Raw genomic sequence first — 21,946 nt, 5'->3', positions numbered from 1 at the left:
ACAAGGTAGATGTACTTGTTAAAATGGCCAGTGAATGTATAGTATAAAAGTATGTATGGTTATGTGCAAAAGTCAGAGACCACAATTCATTTATTGGATTTCCAGTCAAAGCAGCTGTTAAGTACTAAATCTGTCTCCATCAGATAAACATCACTTAATGCTTTCATCTTTGAGTGAGAGGAGAAGAGCTCCACTCTTACGTCAACTCTGAGAGTATGAAAGGACGTGTAGCTGCGAAAACTGAGAAAATATCACCATCGTTGGATGCGCTTGGGATTATTTTGATAGTGAAAGAAAGCAGAAGCAGAAAAAACTTAACCAGTTTCTAAGTCTGAACTTCGGAGGTGTGGAAAAATATTCCTGCAGATTTCTTTGATGAACTGAGAGTGAGTCTCCTGAAAAGAATGGAAGCTGTAATGAAGGCAAAGGGTGGACACACAAACACTAAAAACACTATTACATTTTTCATTTATTACATTTGAGGCTTCTGTGTAATTTTGTGTTTTCTGCTTTTTTTCCTGATCCTGCAAAAGAAAGTTTTTAGTTATATACCCCTTTTTGAGTGTAAGGTAAATAAAATGAAGGGTGGTCTCAGACTAAAGGTACCAAAAAATCTGTCAACTCAATCACTGTGCTTCACTTGACTCACTGTGCACAGTAGTTGTGTTGATTTACTGATGTGAATCATTTGAATCAGGTCAATTCAGTGCAGCGTTTTAGTGTGTGAGAGAGGCTATGAGGTTGGATTGGAATGTGTGTGAGGGAAGATATGAGGCTGTAAGTGTGAGTGTTTCATCTGTCTGTTGCGCTTGAGTTTAGTCTGTCGGTCATCACCAGTGTGATGCAGGGAGCACTCGAAAATAAACATCAAACACACTGAGGAATTCCTTTCTCACCGCCGCTGTGTGTGAGTGTGAGTAGATGCGGAGCCGAACCAACAGCCTTCTCTATCAGTACGACACACACATACACACACCAAATCCCCTGCCAAAGCACAGAGAGAGAGAGAGAGAGAGAGAGAGAGAGAATCTGTGTGGTTCAGTGTGTTTCAGCAGCAGTTCGGGGGAGGGGCTGAGAAGGTTCTGCTTCAGTACCATCTCTCTGTTTCTCTCTCTCTCTCCCTCTCTCCCTATCCCTCTCTCTCTCCCTCTCCCTCCCTCCCTCTCTCTCTCTCTCTCTCTCTCTCTCTCTCCTTCTCCCCCCCCCTCTTTCTCTCTCTCTCTCTGTCCTTCTCCCCCCTCTCCCCCCCCCCTCTCCCCCCCCCCCCCTCTCTCCCCCTCCAAGTCCTACTGACCAGGAGACAGGAGGCTAGTTCTGTTCTCTTCAGGTTTCTTTTTTCTCTTCTATTCTTGTCTTTTTCTTCTACTTCTTTTTCTCTCCTGTTTTTTTCCTCTTCTCTCTGTTTTCATCTTCTGTCTTATTCCAGTCTTCTCTTTTTGTTCTCTACCTTTCTGTTCGCTTTTTTTTCTCCTCTCTTTTTTTTTCCTTGTGTCTTCTGGCCTCTTCTCAAGTTTCTTACTTCTCCTCTCCTTTTCTCTTTTGTTCTTTTTTCTGTCTTCCCACCTTTTCTCTTGTTTGTTTTCTTCTCTCATTTTTCCTCCTTTCCCTTCTCATTTTTTTCTTTTATGTTCTCTCACTTTTCTTCTTTCCTCATTTGCTTTAATCTCTCCTTTTCTCCTTTATTTACTTATCTCCTTTTTTCTTATTTGTTTCTTCTCATTTGTTTTCTTCTTTTATTTTCCTCTCATTTTCTCTTCTAATTTTTCACCTCTCCTTTTCTTTCCTCTTTCCTCGTTTTCTTCTCTCCTTTTCTGTTCTTCCCTCTCTTCCTTTTTTATTCTTCTCTCCTTGTTCTTGTCTATATAATCTTTTCTCTTGTTATCTCTTCTTGTCTGTCTTTTTCTCCTCTTGTTTCTTTTCATCACTCATCTCCTCTTTTTGTGTATTCTCTTTTTCTTCTCTTCAGAAGCCCCCTCGTCTCTCCTCCTCCCTGGCATGTCTTCCTCATTTCTTCACTCTTTCCTGTCTCTATCTGTCTCTGAGATGAATGGTGGCTCTGGGGGCTGTGAGCGAGTGGTCAAGCTGTGTAGGGTTTCCTCTGGGTCCGTTTTGGTCCAGTAAACTGGACGCGTGTCTCAATGCCTGTTTTGTAACTGTTTTTAAGATTCTTTTTCCACCTCAGTCAGCATCCCGTCAGTCAGTTCCCATTAACACTAATCACGTCTTCCTCTGTTAACACTGATTGTATCACAGTGGTTTTAATGGATCATTCAGTCCAAGAACAGTTATGGGGTGAAACAGTTTCACAGTGGAAGGACCGAGGTTTACTGTGAAACTGATGAGGCTGCGGGATACAAAGCCACGCTAACTGTATAACATTACAAATAATATCTTAAAATCTAGTTTTCAGACTATGAAAGCATGCAGACTTCTGCTTTTTATGCTTTTATCATTTTCAGAATGCACCAGTCAACTACACAAATTTGAAAGTTGGCTCGCTCATTAGCACAATAGCTACATTAGCAAATAACCTTAGAATGCCACACTGTTTAAAATGTGCCTTACTGCTCTAACAGACTTCACCCAATCAAACGACTTCCCTCCAGATCTTCACTGTCAACAGTTCTGTATAAAACCAGATATTTTCATTATAAGGTTAAACTGCTGCTGGTGTGGACACGAAGATCGTCTCCTCTTGCCTAATTGTCTGAATGCGGTGTGGTGGCTGTACTCATTTGGATAAAGTTGAAAGGAGGTGAACTTGCAAATCCAATCAATCATCTTAAACCATGTAAAGATGTTGAGTAATCTCTAAAAGTGAGAGTTATAGTGACTTGCTTATGTGGACACTATGACATGCCGTTGTCTATAAAAAGTGCCGCTTTCATTACGTTTGTTACACTAGCAGCAAATTCCAGGTACCAAATGTCGTTGCTGACAAACCACATTTGGGTTAAAGGGGAAAATTGTGTGAAGTTTTCACTGAACTGTTTCTTTAGGGGAGATGTGAGCTTCACCTCTACACTGTTAGTGCTCTTTAGCAGATTGGTTTGTGCTCTCTTTTCCCCTGCGGCTCTTCTGAAGTGCACCCCGGAGCACTCGTAGAGTCGCGGGTCAGGAAATGGACTGAAGGTGAGGTGTTGACATTAGATTATAGAGAGGAAAGCAGGGATATGACTAACACATTTGGAGCACATGTAGATCTTAACCTTGATTCAGGCTCGGTGGGATTCTTTGAATTTGCACACTGTCCAAAAAACACACTATACATCTGCATGCTCAGAGAGTGCTAGTGTGTGAGTTATGAGTGTGTGTGTGTGTGTGTGCGTGTGTGTGTGCGCATGTGTGTGTGGAGAGAAATTAGAGAGTAGACCACCCAGTTCACCTCTGTGCTTGCATAATGGATGAATTATGAGTGTGGGGTGACTGATGTTTTAGAATTATAATGATTGTGTTGATACAAGTGAATCTGAATGGGAACGCTCATATGGAACCTGTGAGCATGTGTATGTATGCTTTTGTGTATTTTCAGGAAAGTGTGTTCAGAAGTGTTTGGAAAAAACACTGAAAAAACAGGATTAACTTCCTGACTTTTTTGCCACTTCAGACTATTTTTCATTTCTGAAACCTGAAAGAACCAGACGGTAATTTTTAGTTCCCTAAGTTAAAGGCCTGAAGTCCAGTTAAACCGGAAGTACAGTGCAGTTGTATGTACCAAAAAACATTTGCAATTAATTTTTACATGACCATTTTCCAACAACTCTTTACCCTTTAGAATTAATCAATCTGTTTTTGTTACTGTTCAAGGCTTTGTTATGACAGCAGTGATCCTGACCCTGTCCTGAAAATGGCCCATATACATCAACCTTATCAGAGTAAGAATGCTGATCTGGGGTCCACCTCCAGCTTTTATATTATACTGAATAGAATCACAAGAACTGATGAGACCTGATCTCAGATCAGTGTTCTTACTTTGAAATGCTTGATAAATATCGTCCATTGTATAAATACAAGTATGTATGTGTGTGTATGTGTGTGTAGTCCTGTCCTCTCGTCCTGTCCCTCATCACTCAGTGCTGGGAAGACCACGCCCAGCCTGTTGGACCAGGCCCAGCTCTGTCCTGCTCCAGCGCCTCCGAAATGGAGAATCCATTCCCCACCGCCCCGTTCCACCTCAGCAGGAGCTGCACGGATCCATTTCAACTCCGTCCAGCGTCTCCTCAATCGTACCCCTGCTCCTGGGTTTCCATAGAAACATGCCAAGAATACACCCTCCACTTTCAGGAAACGAGCAGGCTTAACTGACCGCAATTATTGTGGCTTTCTCTTATCGTGTTATCCTGAGTGGCTCATTCAAAATTCATTGCCTGTGGGAGAGTGGCTGGAGTGTGTGCGTGTGTGTGTGTGTGTGTGTGTGTGAGCATGTGTAAGAATGAACAGATATGAATTTTTGTCAGTGATACTGATTTTGAGCCATACAGTAATTGTGGACAGTCAAAAAAGAAAAAAAATCTGTCAGCTAAAGAGGACAACAAGCTAAAAGCTAAAGTTAGCAAAGTGGCTACTTTTCTATCTGAATATATTACTTAAGTCTGAACATTTTCTCTGGCTGAAAGGGTTAAAAACGTCTGCCTGGCATCCGTTTTGTGCAGAATAAAGATAGAATCACTGTTTTCTTTACAGTTTTGTTTGAAAACTGAGTTGAGTTTCACTAATGCTAGCTTAGATGTATTATTAGCCTATAGCTCAGTAGCTAGCATAGCAGTCAGGATTGGATGACCCCACAGGGATGTCTGATGTCTGTGTGATGTATTTGTGTAATGCATGCTGGGTACTGTAGTGAGAAAACATTGAAAAATTAAAAAAAGGTGAAAATGATATAAATCCATGATTCTGTGAGGCTGAGGGACACAATGCTGCAAAACACTACAAACACAAACAGCTATTTGTAAAACGTTTTTTGTAAAACATGTGTAAAACACATTTGGTGTCTGTAACTGGGATGCATTAGGTATGTTAAAACATAGGTAGTGGGAGGGCAGTGTGTATATATATATATATGTATGTGTATATATATATATATATATATATATATATATATATATATATATATATATATAATCATTATGGCTCACTGCCCTGCTAAAAAATCAGCAAACATTATTTTTTGGATGCTGGAGCACTGGTCAACCAGTATAACCAGGCAGGGGGACCAGCTAAACCAGCACAAGCTAACATAAACCACCAATTTTGTTTTGCGGCCACGTGGGTATATTTCTTTATGATTTGTTTCCCACTACCTATGTTTTAACATACCTAATGCATCCCAGTTACAGACACCAAATAGCTATATGTATTTGAACACCAAGTGTTATTTCTTTTATCACTTCTCCCTGCTAGAAAAACCAGCATAAACCAGCATGGCTGCTCACCAGCAAAACCAGCATATGTTGTGTTTTGGATGCTGGTATGCTGGTCAATCAGCAAGACCATGCTGGGTGACCAGCTAAACCTGCACCAATACAGCATGAACCAGTCTTTTGTCAGCAGGGCTAGCTTTTGAACTGGTCAGTTTGGAGGTGATTTGGATGCAGCCTCTAGAGTCTCCACTCCAGAGCTGTGCTCACAGTAACAGATTCTACTAACACATTGGAAAACTGATCTGGAATCAGTCTGCGTAAATGAGGCCCTCCAGTTTAATATAGCAGGCGCAGTAATTTAAACACCTCGCATGTCTTCATGTGGAACTGGAGCACATGTTGCTGACAGGGGGAATCAGCACGGCACATAAACAACTCACTGACACCTCACACGCTCCAGAATATTTATTATAAATAATATATTTCATGTGAAAAGGAAACATGGGACACATTCAGCACAAAATAAACACTCTGCTTCACTCACACATGGTTTTGTACATGGGTACGCCTTTTAGGAGCTGAGTGCAGTTCCCAGCCAATGCTAGTTCATTCTATCCTCAGGCTGAAAGGAAGAGTTTGGGTCGGGATCATGATACAATATAGTGGTCTCCACATGATGCTTTTTTCAATACAGCAAAAACAAGGATTGCATGAGTATGTGCCGTGTGTTCATATGCTAATATTTGCCCCACACGCACAGCTTTGATTCATGCACACTAGGAATTTAACAAAGCACATTTTTTAAGCTTTGATGCGATTTTTCATTGAGAGGTTTTCTGATGTTTTGTGTTAAAACGTCTTGTTTCTGAAAAGCTCTGTTTAGAAACTACAGATTGGTTTGGCACAGATAAGTAACTCTTTACCAATAGAGCTCTTTCAATCCCCAAAATCAAAACCCCTAGAAATTATAACTGATTAATAAAAAGCCCAGTAAGGTGTCTATAGCCTAGGTCCCTCCTTCCTTCCCACCTACTTTACTCTGATAGGCCTCACCAAAGTCCTCATAGTAAAGTCTGTCCACTTCCTGTCCACTGTCATTTTGGCAACACCACTGGACAGTTATTTCCAGTTATACAAGATCAGGCTTCTGTCTTCTATCTATAGGAGAGATCTAAAAACTCAAAAGTGAAGGTCAATTTACTGTTTCAAAAACATATTTAAAATCACTGGTAAAGATCTTGCAAATATCTCATGAATAACTTGTAGCATTTGGCTCACTATTGCACAAAAAACCTTTTTTTCAGGTTGTTCTGGCTAATGTGCATGCGCAGGTCTCTACAAATGAGTGGGGCAGCACCACCAGCAAACTGACTGGCTCTTTTTATTGAAGGATGGGACTTTCCCTGTAACTGATAACATATTAATCTTTACAAGCTTTCCTATTCATTTTCCAACTACTGTCTCCTCCTTTATAATGTCTCACCCAATGCCTTACCCAGTGGCCTAGTTTTGGTCATTGAACGTGGTTTCCAGAAAGATGATAAATGAAAGACCCTTGAATGAAACCAACTGTACGTGTATTGTATTTAACTGTTTCAAATTAGATTTTTTGTGAGAAGAGAAGTTCTGTGAGACCAGCTGACTGCATGCTAGCTAAGCTTATGCGAACCATCGCCTCTCTGTCCTAGTTAGCAGCACCATTTAACATTTAGCAATTGTTGTGACATTTATTGAATGTTAGATTGTAAATCATGCACTGCTTTACATACAGAGCTCCTCCTCAGGTATCAGTCTGGTGTTTGAGGAAGGTGCTTTTATGGTCAAATGTTGGGGCTTTTTTCACACTGTCTGAGTGTTTTCCCTCACCACTGCACCACCATCCTCTCAGTGTTGCTGAAAGAAAGCCACTCCAGATGAAATCCGCTGGAACCTTTCTGGTAGCACTCCAGTGTACCTAACGGCACACACATACACCTCTTTCACAGGAGAGAGACTCAGTGAGGGGGAACAGTTGGCAGAGTTTTTACTGCATAATTAACTCGGCTGCCTTCTGAAGACCGCCGTTCACAGCTACACTGAGTCCGTTTAACACACACTGACTCACATACCCTTTTCTCGTGCACATTAAAGGGAACATATCCCCCATTTTTTGTATATTTTATTGCTTTTCTCTGAAGTCCACTTATGGCATTTTTGTGGTTTTATGTACCAAAAACAGTTCATTTTTCCATGACCTCTCTTTTTAAGTGTTAAAATACATCTTTTACCTTTTGCTCAATTTAAAATACTTTTAAACAACCTGACAGACGAGAATGTATTTTTAAAAATTTTGTCTTATTTCTCCATTTTATGTGTTTATTTTCCCAGCAGAGCTCTTAAAGCTTTCTGTTGGTTTCTGAAGGTGTCCAGCAGTCACTGAGTGCGTTTACATGCATAATCCGATCATAATCTGATTTCTGCAGTTATCTGATCATTCAAATGCTCACGTAAACAGCATACATACTTCTTAGATCGAAGTTAGGGCTAGAAACCTGATTTAGATATCAGATAAGGATATTAGATATCAGATTCAATTGCCTGTTAACACAAATAGCTAATCAGCCAATCACATGGCTGCAACTCAATGCATTTAGGCATGTAGAGGTGGTCAAGACAACTTGCTGAAGTGCAGGCCGAGCATCAGAATGGGGAAGAAAGGGGATTTAAGTGACTTTGAACGTGGCATGGTTGTTGGCGTATTTCAGAAACTGCTGATCTACTGGGATTTTCACGCACAGCCATCTCTAGGGTTTACAGAGAACGGTCCAAAAAAAGAGAAAATATCCAGAGAGCAGTCAGTTGTGTGGACGAAAATGCCTTGTTGATGTGAGAGGTCAGAGGAGAATGGGCAGAATGGTTTGAGATGACAGAAAGGCAACAGTAACTCAAATAATCAACCAAATGTATGCCATGAAGAATTAAGGTAGTTCTGAAGGCAAAAGGGGGTCCAATCTTTTACTAGCAAGGTGTACCTAATAAAGTGGCTAGTGAGTGTATGTTCATATTTTTAGGCAAAGTGGCTCAATGCTTCAATGACATGAAGTATTACATTACGTTTATGTCACCTGTTCTTCTCTGAGTTTATTGGCTGGTTGTAATTATCTGATTACTGCCTGACCCATATAGACTCAGAGTTTCACATTATTTGATTACTTGAGTGCATGTAAACACGTTGATCGGATTACTGACAAAATCTGATTTTGTGCAGTTATTGGATTATTAAGCGCATGTAAAAGCACTCACTAATGGTTATTTTGGTTTTCCTGATGGGTTGCTATCACAGTGTAAATGGTACAGACACATTAACAGATGTTCTGGGACTGAGTCGAGTTGCATTTTAAGGTTTCCTAATGGGATGTAAAAGTGTTCTTGTGGTCTTATATATATATATATATATATATATATATATACACACACACATACAGTGTATATGTATACGTTCATTGAAATGTTCTTTTATTTGTGTTTATTCTAAAACTGTGACTTTTTGGATATTTTTCAGTGTCCTATAAATGAGACCTTAGTCTGAGTGGGCTATAAACATAAAATAAAATAAGTAAAATATCTCTTAGAATTTGCTACTGTGCTTTTAAGACTGACACATGTAAATTACATCTATTCTGACCAGTTGTGCTCCTTATAACATCAGCAAGAGCGGACGGAGCTAACTGCTGTAGGTTAAATAGGTGGATATGTAAATGAGAGAGCTTTTGTGGCATCACAAAAACAGTGTATTCAAAAATGGGAGGCTTTTGCAACTTAGTGTCCACATATGGACCGTATGGACTGGGGAGTGAAAAAATTGAAACTTTAACAATGTTTGCTTACACTTTTTTCCAAAAATTCTGAAAACTTAGTTTTCCATGATATGGGCTCTTTAAAACCTGACCCCTTTATGTTTGTATATTTCTGTTAAGAGGATTTTGTGGCACTGGCAATGAGGTGTGTTCAGTGTGTTTCTGTTGAGCGAGCTGCTTGGCATGTGAGTGTGTGTGTTTCGAGGCAGGGGGACAGGGGTGGAGCGTCACAGTCTGTGTGTTGTGCTCACTTCATTAGAATTTAAGCGTCCAACAGGGAACTTGTACTGCTTTTCACATCATACACACCACCTGTGATTCCCATTACACACACTCCTCAGCACACACACCTCATATAGCACAATACAGCATGCTACATACACACTCTGCGTCTACACGCATGCTACATTAACTTCAATGCAAGCAGAGCGAAGATATAATTTGCAGAGTTCTGTAACATACATTCACTCTGAGCTGAACATGTCGGCAGTATCCGCTGTCCTATAAGAACATACAGGCCATGATTTTTACAGTTTATTAGAATTTGTTCCTTTGTGTTTGCTGTGTAGTGAAAAAAACACAGACAATTGAACAAACCCCCATCAAGTGATATAGCTTGTTGATTTTTCTAAGTGAAAAAAGGTAACACATCCTCTTCAGAGTTAAATATGGTATTTTTCTGCTAATTTTAAAGCACAATTTTGGGGTTTTTTTGCTCAATTTAACTGTTGGAAAAGAATAATACATCAAATTTTTAATATGCCATAAATTTTACACTTTTTATGTTTTTTATACGTTATATCCAGCAGATAAACACTGGTTGTGCATTAAAATGTGCAGGTGTGTGCTCTGTATGGAGGATATGTTACTTATTTTCACAAAAAAACAAAACATGTAATTTGATCAGAGGCACCCAAACTTTTGCCTACCACTGCATGCATTAATGCAGCCAATTGGAGAAATAGTGCACTAGTTTATAGTGAGCAGTGAATCTGTTAAATGGGAATTCTATTGATTTTTGTACAATTATTCAGATGAAAACGTAGTCAGAGTGGTTTAACAACAAATCTGTTCTAGAGTCAGAACTGTTCACAGCGGTGGTGACAGGAACCAGACGTCCGGAGCTTTTAATGTCTCTAAATCATCCTCACAGTTATTACACAACACCATTCCAAATACACTTTTTTACATTAATGTTAAGATCAGGTTTTGACTTTAAATGTACTTTCTAAATTCACTGAATTATGCAGAAATTGTTAAAATGTGGTGGAATTGTCCTTTAATGAGCGAACCATTCCAAATACAGACAATCCAGTTGACTTGTACAGGCTCCGCCCAAAAAAGCATTCTTTTATAGCAGCTGTTGTGCTTTACGAAACCCCATCTGACACAATCAGAATCTATAGGAAACAATCGCTTCATATCAGTTTCTATTTAAATGCTGCGCTGCTGAACTGGACAATGAAACAGGCTTTGCCTGTTCCAGCCAGAATTTCATTTTAGCCTGCTTAGAGGTTTGAAAGAGCCAGTCACCATGCATTATGTCCCCGAGACATTGTTACAGTGAAGTGAGCACTAACCCTGTATGTTAACAATTACCCACCCATTAGCATTAACCAAAGGAAAACACATTTTTAATAGTAAACTCAACATATGATCGCTGACCCTTCATTTAACTGGCTAATGCAAGTAACTATAACAAATAAAAGCACTAGGTGTAGAGGTCAAGGGCAAATGATTGAAGGCTGTGCTGTTGCTATTTTTTCACAGCACTGAACTTTCTTTATCATGGTTAACTACTACTTTCAAGGTAGAAAGGCTGACAAACAGCAGCACACAGCCATTTTAATACTGCCATAGTGACAAAACAGACGATGACCAAAGGAGAGCTTTGTTAGTCTCTTTCCTTTAAAATCTTAAGGTGGAAAAAAGGCCAGAGGATGTAACTCTGTGTCCTTGTGCATGAACATTTTGTATTATTTTCATATTATACATTAGCGCTGGAGAACTTTTTTTAAAGGGTCCATATCATGGAAAACAAAATTTATCTTGATTTTTTTTAAGTAAATGAGTTTTAACACATAGACAGTGTTAAAGTTTGAAAATGTACCATTTTTAATAAATTGCAAACACAGGCTGTTTTGTATTCAATGTTTTTGTGATGTCAGGAGAACCAACCTCATTTACTTGTATAGCCCACAGTTTATCTCCACCATTAATGTTGAAGTTACAAGGAGTGTTTCAGCTCCGAGAGCTTTTTAAGGCCCAAAACAGGGAAGCCAATCAGATCAGAACTCATTTATTAAAAACATGTTAAAATGAATGAGGGCCATTTTTGGTACATAAATGGTGAGGAAAAATTAAACAGAAGGAAAATGTAGAAAATGGGCCCTTTAATAGTCAACTGCAAGTGGGGGCTGCCCTCCAAAAGGTGGGGCTGTAGATACTCCCCTGGCCTATTCTCACAGTGAGACATGTCTCTCACACACACACACACACGCACACACACACATACACACACACACACAAGATAATATCATTTGAAATTAATAACACCTTCTGTACGCAGGCATGTTGACAGAAACTGAGCTGTGCACTCGACAGCTGCTACATAAGATTACATCTGTGGGCGAAACATTGATAAATCAATTACCCTCAACTTATTAGAACTTTTTTCTTTGCGTAGTGCACACAGCTACACACACACACACACACACCCACACACACACTTGCTGTTTGTTGTATAGTGATATGAGTGCACTGAGAGTTTCTGTGTGTAGCTGTAGAAACGCTGGAACACAGAGCCACTTCAAAACACACCAAATGACTTCAATTTATTAGAACTTTTCCATGGTGGGTGCTGTATAGTGATATCAGTATAGTCAGCGTCCAGGCTCGGGGGCTGCTGTGTTGTCATAGAATCCCTGCAACATAGCACCCGAGGCACCAATTGACCTCCATTTGTCTGAACTTTCTCTTTAGTTTGGTGCTGTGTAGTGATATGGGTGCATTCATCATCCAGGCTTTGAGGGCTGCTGTGTTAAAGAAAATCCAGAACGAACATCCGCACAGATAAACACACAATTGACCTCCATTTATTTGAACTTTCCCCTCGCTGTGCACTGTATAGTGATATGAGTACATTCAGTCCCCAGGCCTGAGGGCTACTGTGTTGTCATAGAAACCTGGAACACTCGCACACACACAGATACACATAAAATTAACCTCCATTTACCGCGCACTCATGACACACCATGGCTAGGTCTCTGACGGACTCGTGCTTGTTTGTGCGTCCCTCATATGACTTCAGTTGGGCTTCTCCACTGACTACACTGATTGCCCTCACTGCATAGCTTCCAATGTCTAAAAAACATACAAATGGACACGAGTCCCATACAAATGGACTTTCACATGAGCCTTCACACAGTCACGGGTGGGTGCTTTTGCTCACTGGTCACACTGGTCACACTGGCTACACTGGTGGGTGGGGGGAAGGGGGACTGTAGAGGCCTATAGGCCCCCTGTGTTGGGTCCAGAAAGGCCGGGGCTGGAGAAACTGGGTGGGCGAAGCCGATATATTGTGGATGCAGGAATTGCCCTTGGTGGGGCAGGATTTGAGTGGCCTGCTGGCAGTTGAGCACAGAGAAGTTGGTGGGCATGTTGACGTAGACGCTGGCGTCAGGTGGCAGGCAGCAAGAGGCCTGTGCTCGCAACAGAGGGGCAGGGCCAGGGCGCGGGATGGCAGGAGGAGCCATGGAGCTGGTGGGAGGGGCTGATGAGCTGGAGGACGTGGCCGTGCTGGACTGGCGGGAGGAAGAGCCGCGGGAAGTACCAGCCATCATGGGGATAGTCTCCAGGAGACGTCCTCCAGATCCGCCCCCTGAACCTCCAGAGCTGGACGATGGCTCCTGTTTAGGCCGCAGGCAGCGACAGCAACACACGGCGATCACTGAGCCAATTAACACAAATGCTACAAAGACCGAGCCCACGATCAGGAAGGGCACGTAGATAGGCACTGCAGAAAGAGGGAGAGCAAAACACGGTGACATTAATTCATTTTGTGAAGTAACACAAAAGGGCATATATTTTACGCATATTATTCCTCCTCTTATAAAGTCCACTTTTAACATTTGTGTCTTTAGTCATAAATCAGTCATTTGTAGATGACCTCACGGTGCATGTCCATGTAAATTTATTATCTGAAATTCATCTGAAAAAATACAGGAGAGATTGTGGAATAGTGTGTGGCACTAGCTGCATGGCAAGAAAAGCTGAACTGGCTTTAGTTTTATGCATATTAGAAGCAGTCACATAGTGCTGACCTATCAGGCAAAAGCACATGTACCTGTTTGGTTACTCTGCTGAATTGGTTCAAAGTCAGAACTGAAAACACAATAGACTAAAATGCTTTTGCTTTGAATGACCCTACATCTTAATTATGTTAATTTTATGAAAATAAATCATTGAATATTCCACTTTATCACTGATATTACAATAATAACGCCTCTGGAAATTTAACAGTGACAAATTTAGTTAATCTTGAGCAGAATTCAAACATGCAATAAAGTGATTTTTACAGCATGTCAACACTTTACAAAATGCACCTTGTTCTGCTATGTAACTTTACCATGTATCAAACTTAATACTGCATTTGGGGGACTTTGCTATTCCTATTTTGCTTAGCATCTGGTTTTTCATCCTGCTTCTTAAAAGTTCATTGTGCGAAATCAGTACTCTGCTGTTTAACGTGAGGTGACCACACTGGTCAGTAATGATGGGCAGTGTAATCTAAATACACTGTCTGGTTTGGACTCTTACTGCAATAATGTATAGTGCCCCAGAATTTTATGAAGCAAACTTTATTTTGAGAAACCTTGCGAATTTTGCATTCACATTTATGAGATTATAACAAAGGCAAATAAGCATGAATGTCATTGTTAAAGCTATGCATTCGCCTTCCAACTGCCACATTTTTTCACTGATGCATGGTGAATCATTTAGGGTGCATCCAAGTTTATAGCAGACTACAGTTCAAAGAAAGAGCTTATTTTAGCAGGAATGCATGTCATTAGATCCCATCATGAACAGACAAGAATGAAGTGAGTAATATTTTAAACAGTGTGTGCGTTCTTTGTTAGTGAATACTCATCACAGTATCCTAGGAAAGTTACTACAGTGCTGTTTTTGCTTGCCAGCACATTAGTTGCAATTATGTTTTCATTGTCACTGTACACCTGTTGCAATTGTCCATTAATTGCCATTGGGTAAATAATACTGAAATATAATCTGGGCTACTGAGGACTGATGTGGCCCTCACATCCACAGAGACAACAAGTGTGTGGTGTGTAGCCTGAAACCTTTCTAATCTGAAACAACACAGAAAAGCAAAGGTGTGAAAGGAGAGTTCTGTCCCACCCTGTCGAGTAAAGAGACGAGGGTATCTGGTTGCACAGTCACACCTTTGAAGTTCGGCACGATCCTCAGATCAGGGGGACAGAACGCACACCGGTCAACATGAGATGGCCAAATGAAAAGAGACAGAGAGGGAGAGTGAAGAGATGTGTTGCTGACGTGGCCCCAGGGGGCCCTGGACCCTCATTAGCAGTTATTAACAGTGATTTGATCAGCTCTAATCCAACGCCACCAGCTGCGACCTCTCTGCCCTTGCTGCCTGTGTGTGGGTGCCCTAAATTGCTCCTAAGTTGACCTCTCTAAGAAAAGTAGTCCCCCAAGTATTCAGTTGTAGGAGCACCATTTTCAGTATGAAATTATACTTTAGTGAAAAAACAAAATCAACATAAAATTGTTCCACATAAATGCAGTTAATCAGCAAAGACATGTTTGACATTATTAGAAATGTGCAGTCAGAATCAGCCAAGAAACAGCAGACTGTTGCCCCGAGCACGCAATCTGCTGTCTGCCGATTTGTTATTTTTATTTTGGTTCATCTGTGTTGCAGATTTATGATGTAAAATGAAAGCCAGGTGCAAGCTGTATTTGAATGCTGCTTCACCTGTGTCAAAATGTTTATTTGGTATTGGAGTCGTATATTGACATATTGTGTCAATTGCCTTCTTTTAGAAAACTGTTTTCTTCCATGTCCAAGGAATAATGCCAGTTTGGCCTAGTCAAGAGCAAACAATGTTATTTATACTGCTATACTGGCTAATAAAAAGCACTGGAACGTAATAGCACGTTTCATTCCTACTGAAAAAAAAATAGCTTAGAGTGGCATAAATTCAGCGCTGGTCAAAGCAGGTTTCTAGAGGTCTAGTGCTGGTCTGGTGCTGGTTTAGCTGGACACCAAATCACTACATATCGTCAGTGTCCATATAAAAAACAAGTATCTCAAAAATCATACATTTACAGGAGAGGGCAATAATGATCTTTACTTTAAAAGTAAGTTAAGTGTAAATAGATATTAATCCATGCAATTCAGGAGCATTTCTATTGGTCTGTTTATTGTGAAATTTTCACAAAATGTTAAGCGGAGCTGCGGAGCTCACGTAATGCAGAAAAGTAAAAATCAACAAAAATTTAGATGTTTTTCTTTGAACAATGGTTCAAATGAACATTCTGGTTTTGAGGGTGACCAGGTATGCTGTTTTTTAGCAGTGATGTTAGTGGGAGTTTGAGTTTAAAACTTGAATAAAAAATTAGCCAAAAAGTCCATTGTCCAGTTGTAAAAAACTGGAATCAGAATTTATAATCAGTTTTATAATCAGTGCATCTCTAATTGATATTTACAAAGACAGTTAGACACAATGTTAATTTGGGGTTATAAGCTTCCGTTACTTGTTAGCTACATTAGCCTGGTCTCTACCAAGGCAAAACTAAATCTAATCAAACTTCAGACACCAAACATGCTTTGACTGAATTAGCTTTAAGGGGAAAACTGCAGAAAATTAATATTTTGCTAAGGTATCACTATAAAGTACATGACTCTGCCTAATGTATGATCACTAGAGGCACATCACCAATTATAACCATTTAAATAGCATTTACATTTAATGGAATCAACATGTAGTCTTAGCAGAACACATGTCCTGTTTGTGTTTCCCACTGAAACATGTGCATTAGAGGGAATGGAGTTCATCCTTCAGTGCTTATAGTTAAAACAGTGGGACATTCTGTAAAGCCAGGACATTTGACCCCAGAGTGGTGCGCATGGGGTTTGCTGGATAATAGGGATTATGAGTGGCAATTTATGGGGACCAGTTTCTGTGTCCTCAAATGTGAAAAACAATAGGTAACTTGTTATATTGTTATATTAAAGCAATCTCTGTAGATCTATTGCTCCCATGTGAAATTACTCATTTTCCAGTCAAACTAATCCATGGGGTATTAAGGTAAAGCTTAGTCATAACAATGAGAGACTTGGAATATCTCACTGGTTGTTGATGCTGAAGCCTGCACTCTGGGATCTGCACTTTATTAAGCTGGTTTTGGCATAAGTCAAAAAGACACTAGACTTAAATAGTGACGTGAAAAGCAAGGTTTTTTTTTTTTACACTGGTGTGCCTTGGTAAAGCAGGATGTTAGCTTTGCTTTTCTTAGCCTACTTTTATCTCCTTAAAAGGTATAGTCTTATAACATGAGTGCACACCTGTTATATTTTTTGTTCAAATGCAAACAGCCGTCTACAGTTTGTCCCAGGCCAGACTGCAGCTGTCTTCTGTTTCCTCTTGCTTATATTCCATTGTAGCCACTATTAGCGTTGCTAGCTTTGCTAGCTCAAATGTCTCAAGACTGTTTAAACTAGGTCTGGATTTTTGAGTGGGTGGATTCGGTCAGTTTTTGCAAACTCTTGTAAGAAACTTAAGGTGTCCACTGTGCTTTTTATAGCCTTTTCTTTCTGATGTCAGCCTTTTCACAGTTAGCCGCGTTAGCTTGCTAGCGCAGGTTTCTCAAAGCTGTTTAAGCTAGATATGAAATATCTAGATATGAGATATGTTTAAGCTGGGGGGTGGGGGGGGGGGTTACGGATATCTTTCTTAATTTCACTCTTAATCTTGCTAGTGTGTTAGCTCAGATTTCTCAAGGTTGATCAACTAGGCTTGAATTTGGAGGTTTGGAGGCAAGGGGGGGTGTTTTCCCCAGCCTTTTCAAATCCTTGCTCTTTAACAAGTTTTTTTGCTTTCTTCTATTGATATCTAACTTTGTAACAGGCTAATCCCCCTGTTTAAGGACATGAAGGTGAACCGTGTGGTTCGTAGCACGGTCCACAGACTGCGGTGGGCTCTTTCTCCCCTGCTTTTAGGAATACAGCCTTTGGTGAACTCCTCTGGTTGCCGTAATTGCTCCGGATTGTGATAAGCACTCAGAAAGGCCCAAAATGAGACCTCCAGACCAGACAGACATTTTTTTTTACTGTGATCACATGGAAAGCTGTTTTTTGTTAGGACTCCTGCTGTTTAAAGTACTCCAATGAAAATGTGTTTTTGGGATTTAAGAAATAACGCATAACACAAAGGGGTTGGGGTGGAGAGGGGGTTGTATTCATGGGACTCCAGCAGTGGGGCTGTGGGGACCTGGTCAAGTCCAAACCTGATCCACAGGTGGTGGTGTTGGTGGAGGGGGGCAGTGTAAGATTTGATGCATGAGCGCAGTAGCAGCAGCGGCAGCCAGGGTAGCACGCACATTACCTTGAGAACAAACAGGGCTATTTATAACCCAGCACAGGAACAATCTGCCATTTGTGAGCTGAGTGGCCCGCTTTGCTTTATAGGGTACCCATGAACCCAAAAGCAGCTGTGACAGCCAATTCAAATACATGTACCCTTAAAATCAAACACCCTTTAAGAAAAGGATGATTGGGAACTGCTTTTATTTTCTCTCCCTTGAAACTCCACCTGGCTGTTTTCTATTCTGTTTAAAATAGTGTTTCTTATTTAAAATAGAATCAGACTCACTTGAGTTGAACTGAAATATCTGTTGGGCCTGAGGACGGAGGAAAGGCAACCAACTTCACCAACTATAGAAGATCACAATACGAATAAAGTGCAATGAAAGATGTATGCTACTGCTATAACATGGCAATGCTTATGTCTCTCCCATGATGTGGCAAGGTGGTATATCACACTGCTATAACATGACAATACTGCATATGACACTGCTATATTACACTGCTACAACATGGCAAAGCTGTATTACACTGCTATAAAATGGCAATGCTGTATGTCACTGCTATAACATGGCATTGCTATCTTACACTGCGGTAACATGGCACTGCTATATTACAATGCTATAACATATCACTGCTTTACAACACTGCTAGAACACGCCACTGTTGTATATGACCTTTTTATATAATGCACTGCTGTATTTTACTACTATAGCACGGCACTGCTGTACGTCTCTTCTATAATGCAGCATGGCTGTATATCAGTCTGCTATAACATGGCAATGCTGTATGACACTGCAATTACATAACACTGCTATATTACACTAGTAGAACATGGCACTGCTACATTACACTGCTATAACATGGCAATGCTGTATATGGCACTGATATAACATGGCACTACTGTCTGACATTGCTATAACATGGCACTGCTGTATGACACTGCTATAACATAGCAATACTGTATGGCACTGGAATAACGCAACACTGCAATATTACAGTGGTACAACATGGCACTGCTACATTACACTGCTATAGCATGGCAATGCTGTATATGACACTGACATAACATGGCAGTACCATATATGATTACTATTATAACATAGTACTGGTATATGACACTGTTTCAAACTGCTATAAGATGGCACTGCTGCATGTTTGTCAATGCTATTACATGGCACTGCTATATGACTGCTATAACATGGCACTGCTTATATGACTGCTATAACATGGCACTACTATATGACTGCTATAACATGGCACTGCTATATGACTGCTATAATATGGCACTGCTATATGACTGCTATAACATGGCACTGCTTATATGACTGCTATAACATGGCACTGCTATATGACTGCTATAATATGGCACTGCTATATGACTGCTATAACATGGCACTGCTATATGACTGCTATAACATGGCACTACTATATGACTGCTATAACATGGCACTGCTTATATGACTTCTATAACATGGCACTACTATATGACTGCTATAACATGGCACTGCTATATGACTGCTATAATATGGCACTGCTATATGACTGCTATAACATGGCACTGCTTATATGACTGCTATAATATGGCACTGCTATATGACTGCTATAACATGGCACTGCTATATGACTGCTATAATATGGCACTGCTATATGACTGCTATAACATGGCACTGCTATATGACTGCTATAATATGGCACTGCTATATGACTGCTATAACATGGCACTGCTTATATGACTGCTATAACATGGCACTACTATATGACTGCTATAACATGGCACTGCTATATGACTGCTATAATATGGCACTGCTATATGACTGCTATAACATGGCACTGCCATATGACTGCTATAATATGGCACTGCTATATGACTGCTATAACATGGCACTGCTATATGACTGCTATAACATGGCACTACTATATGACTGCTATAACATGGCACTGCTATATGACTGCTATAATATGGCACTGCTATATGACTGCTATAACATGGCACTGCTTATATGACTGCTATAACATGGCACTGCTGTATGTCACTGCCATAATGTGGCACTGGTGTATATTGCACTGCTATAACTTGGCACTGCTTTAACATGGCACTACTACACACAGCACCACTGTACATGACACTGTTATAATATGACACTACTGCATTACAAGGCAAATGGCAGTGCTGCGCGTGCCACTGATGGCATTACTTGGCCTTGTTATAACATAGTACTGGTAACACTTTACCAACAAATCTTGGCACTCCTGTATAACTACCACTACAATAACATGACACTGTTACATCATGGCACTGCTATAAGACCAAAGACAGCACTTTAAGACAGCACTACCACGACACATGCTGAATGGTGTATATTCCATTTGTTGGTTATTAGATGACACTGCTAACCTACATGGCACACGCTGCTGCAGTGAGCCGCATGATTCAGACAAAGAAGCACTTGTGGCCTCTATCACATGGAAACAATGACAATAATGACTCCCAGTGTTTACCTGCGCCTGTGTTTTTGTCCTCCTTGCCTCCTTGCCCGGCTCCCTGGCCGGGCTGCTGCTCGTCCTCGCAGCTGCCCTGGTCCAGCCGGGCCTCGGTGCTGGAGCAGCAGTAGCGCAGCTCACACTGGCCGCAGCAGATGATGGCCTCCGCCCCGTCGAAGCGCTCAGGGCAGGGGAAGCCGTCCCTCCACACGCCCTGGGAGTCTCTCCAGGCATGGCAGTACTCCCCGCTAGCCTTTACGTTCAGACTGGTCAACAGTGTCCAAGCCACGGCCAGGGCCATGGGGAAGCCCCTGCCCTGCATGCTGCCACCGCTCTGAGAGACCCTCTGTGCAACAAAAACGTCCCTTTCAGACCAGCCAATTGGCTAAATTGGTAAATAAATGAGATTAAGAGACGGGCTGCTGAGTGGAATCGAGCCGAGAGGTTTAAGAATGTCATTTGACAGAGAAATTCAATTTAGCAGATCCACCAGCGCGCGCAGCCGCGCCAAAGTTTCGCCAAAGTCTCGCCTCAGCGTCTCTTCTACTTGAATGAAATGTTGAGACGTATTCAAGCCGATAAATGCCTAAGTGGACTTTTTACGGCAAGGAAGAAAGAAAGTGGGGGGAAAAAACCCAACATCTAATGCGCCTATTAGAAAGTTTAGGGACCTGAGGCAAAGTTGAGCATCAAACCCGGTTCACGCTGAAGCGAGGCACTCAGTCCGTGTCCGCTGAAAAATAGCCTTCACTTCTCAAATATCTTCCCCAGAGATACGGCGAAACCCACACTGACTCCGCATGTAATCCATCCCTCGCATGGCTTCTCACGAAATCCCTTTATTTTCGACCAGACAAGCAAGTTGGGTTGTTTTTTCTATTTTTTCTCTCCTCTCTCACTAATCCGTGTCATGCGCTTATTACCTCCTCAGAAGTTCCTCCATTCAAACCGCCGAGAAGTCGCAAACAATCACTGCAGCAGCAAATGTCTGATTTGTTTCAGACTTGTTCCCCTCAAGTGTCATCTACCCTACAGAAGCTGAAGATTACCCCCTCCTCCTTCACTGAGCGCATTTCTGACATCCTTTCCCCGAGCCAGGAGGTATTAAGCTACCCATTCAGCAGCGCTTGCGCAGTGGCCAACTACTTTACCACTTTTTTAAACTTTTTTTTTCTTCTGGACTTTTTACAACTCTCTGCCCCTGTTTGCCAGCGCTAACTAGCAAGTGTCATCAGTTATAGCGTCTCTTCTGTAGTGCAGAAGCCGCCATGCGGTGGTCTTGCGAATCACAGTGTGTCCAAAACAGGTGGGAACCGATGGATGTTTAACATACCCGTATTCGAAAAGCTCCGCCCCTTCAGCGATAGGATTGGCTATTTGAGCCTCGCGTTCTAGAACGACAGATTGCTTGGCTCTGCTTGTGTGTTAAAACATGTAGCCAGTCATAGTGCAGGGGGCGGGGCTTCATCGCCACAAGGTTTGTCAGTTACTACTGACAGTTCAGAGCAGTTTACTTTACTTTTTTCTGTTCTAATATTCTAATACTCTGGCTTACTGAGGTCGAAGATCAGCAGACTCCGGTGCTGAATTGCACATAGCTGTGATGCTCACTGGGAGAGTGACATTTATTAGCCAATACCACC

General features: G+C 41.1%; 1 protein-coding gene across 1 annotated transcript; it reads right to left on the bottom strand.

Moving 5' to 3' along the window:
- Positions 1–12,000: 12,000 nt before the first annotated feature.
- Positions 12,001–21,536, bottom strand: LOC108438971 (protein shisa-2). The gene is made up of 3 exons (XM_017717130.2): positions 21,227–21,536; positions 20,322–20,649; positions 12,001–13,211 (listed from the first exon to the last, which is right to left on the bottom strand). Exons 2-3 carry the CDS (start codon positions 20,623–20,625, stop codon positions 12,616–12,618), a joined length of 900 nt encoding a protein of 299 aa, XP_017572619.1. The 5' UTR covers positions 20,626–20,649; positions 21,227–21,536; the 3' UTR covers positions 12,001–12,615.
- Positions 21,537–21,946: the final 410 nt, after the last annotated feature.

Source organism: Pygocentrus nattereri, chromosome 24, assembly GCF_015220715.1.
Source record: "Pygocentrus nattereri isolate fPygNat1 chromosome 24, fPygNat1.pri, whole genome shotgun sequence".
In the NCBI taxonomy this organism is placed as follows: domain Eukaryota; kingdom Metazoa; phylum Chordata; class Actinopteri; order Characiformes; family Serrasalmidae; genus Pygocentrus; species Pygocentrus nattereri.
Note: the sequence above shows the minus strand (reverse complement) of the source record. Positions and strands in the feature narration are given on the sequence as shown.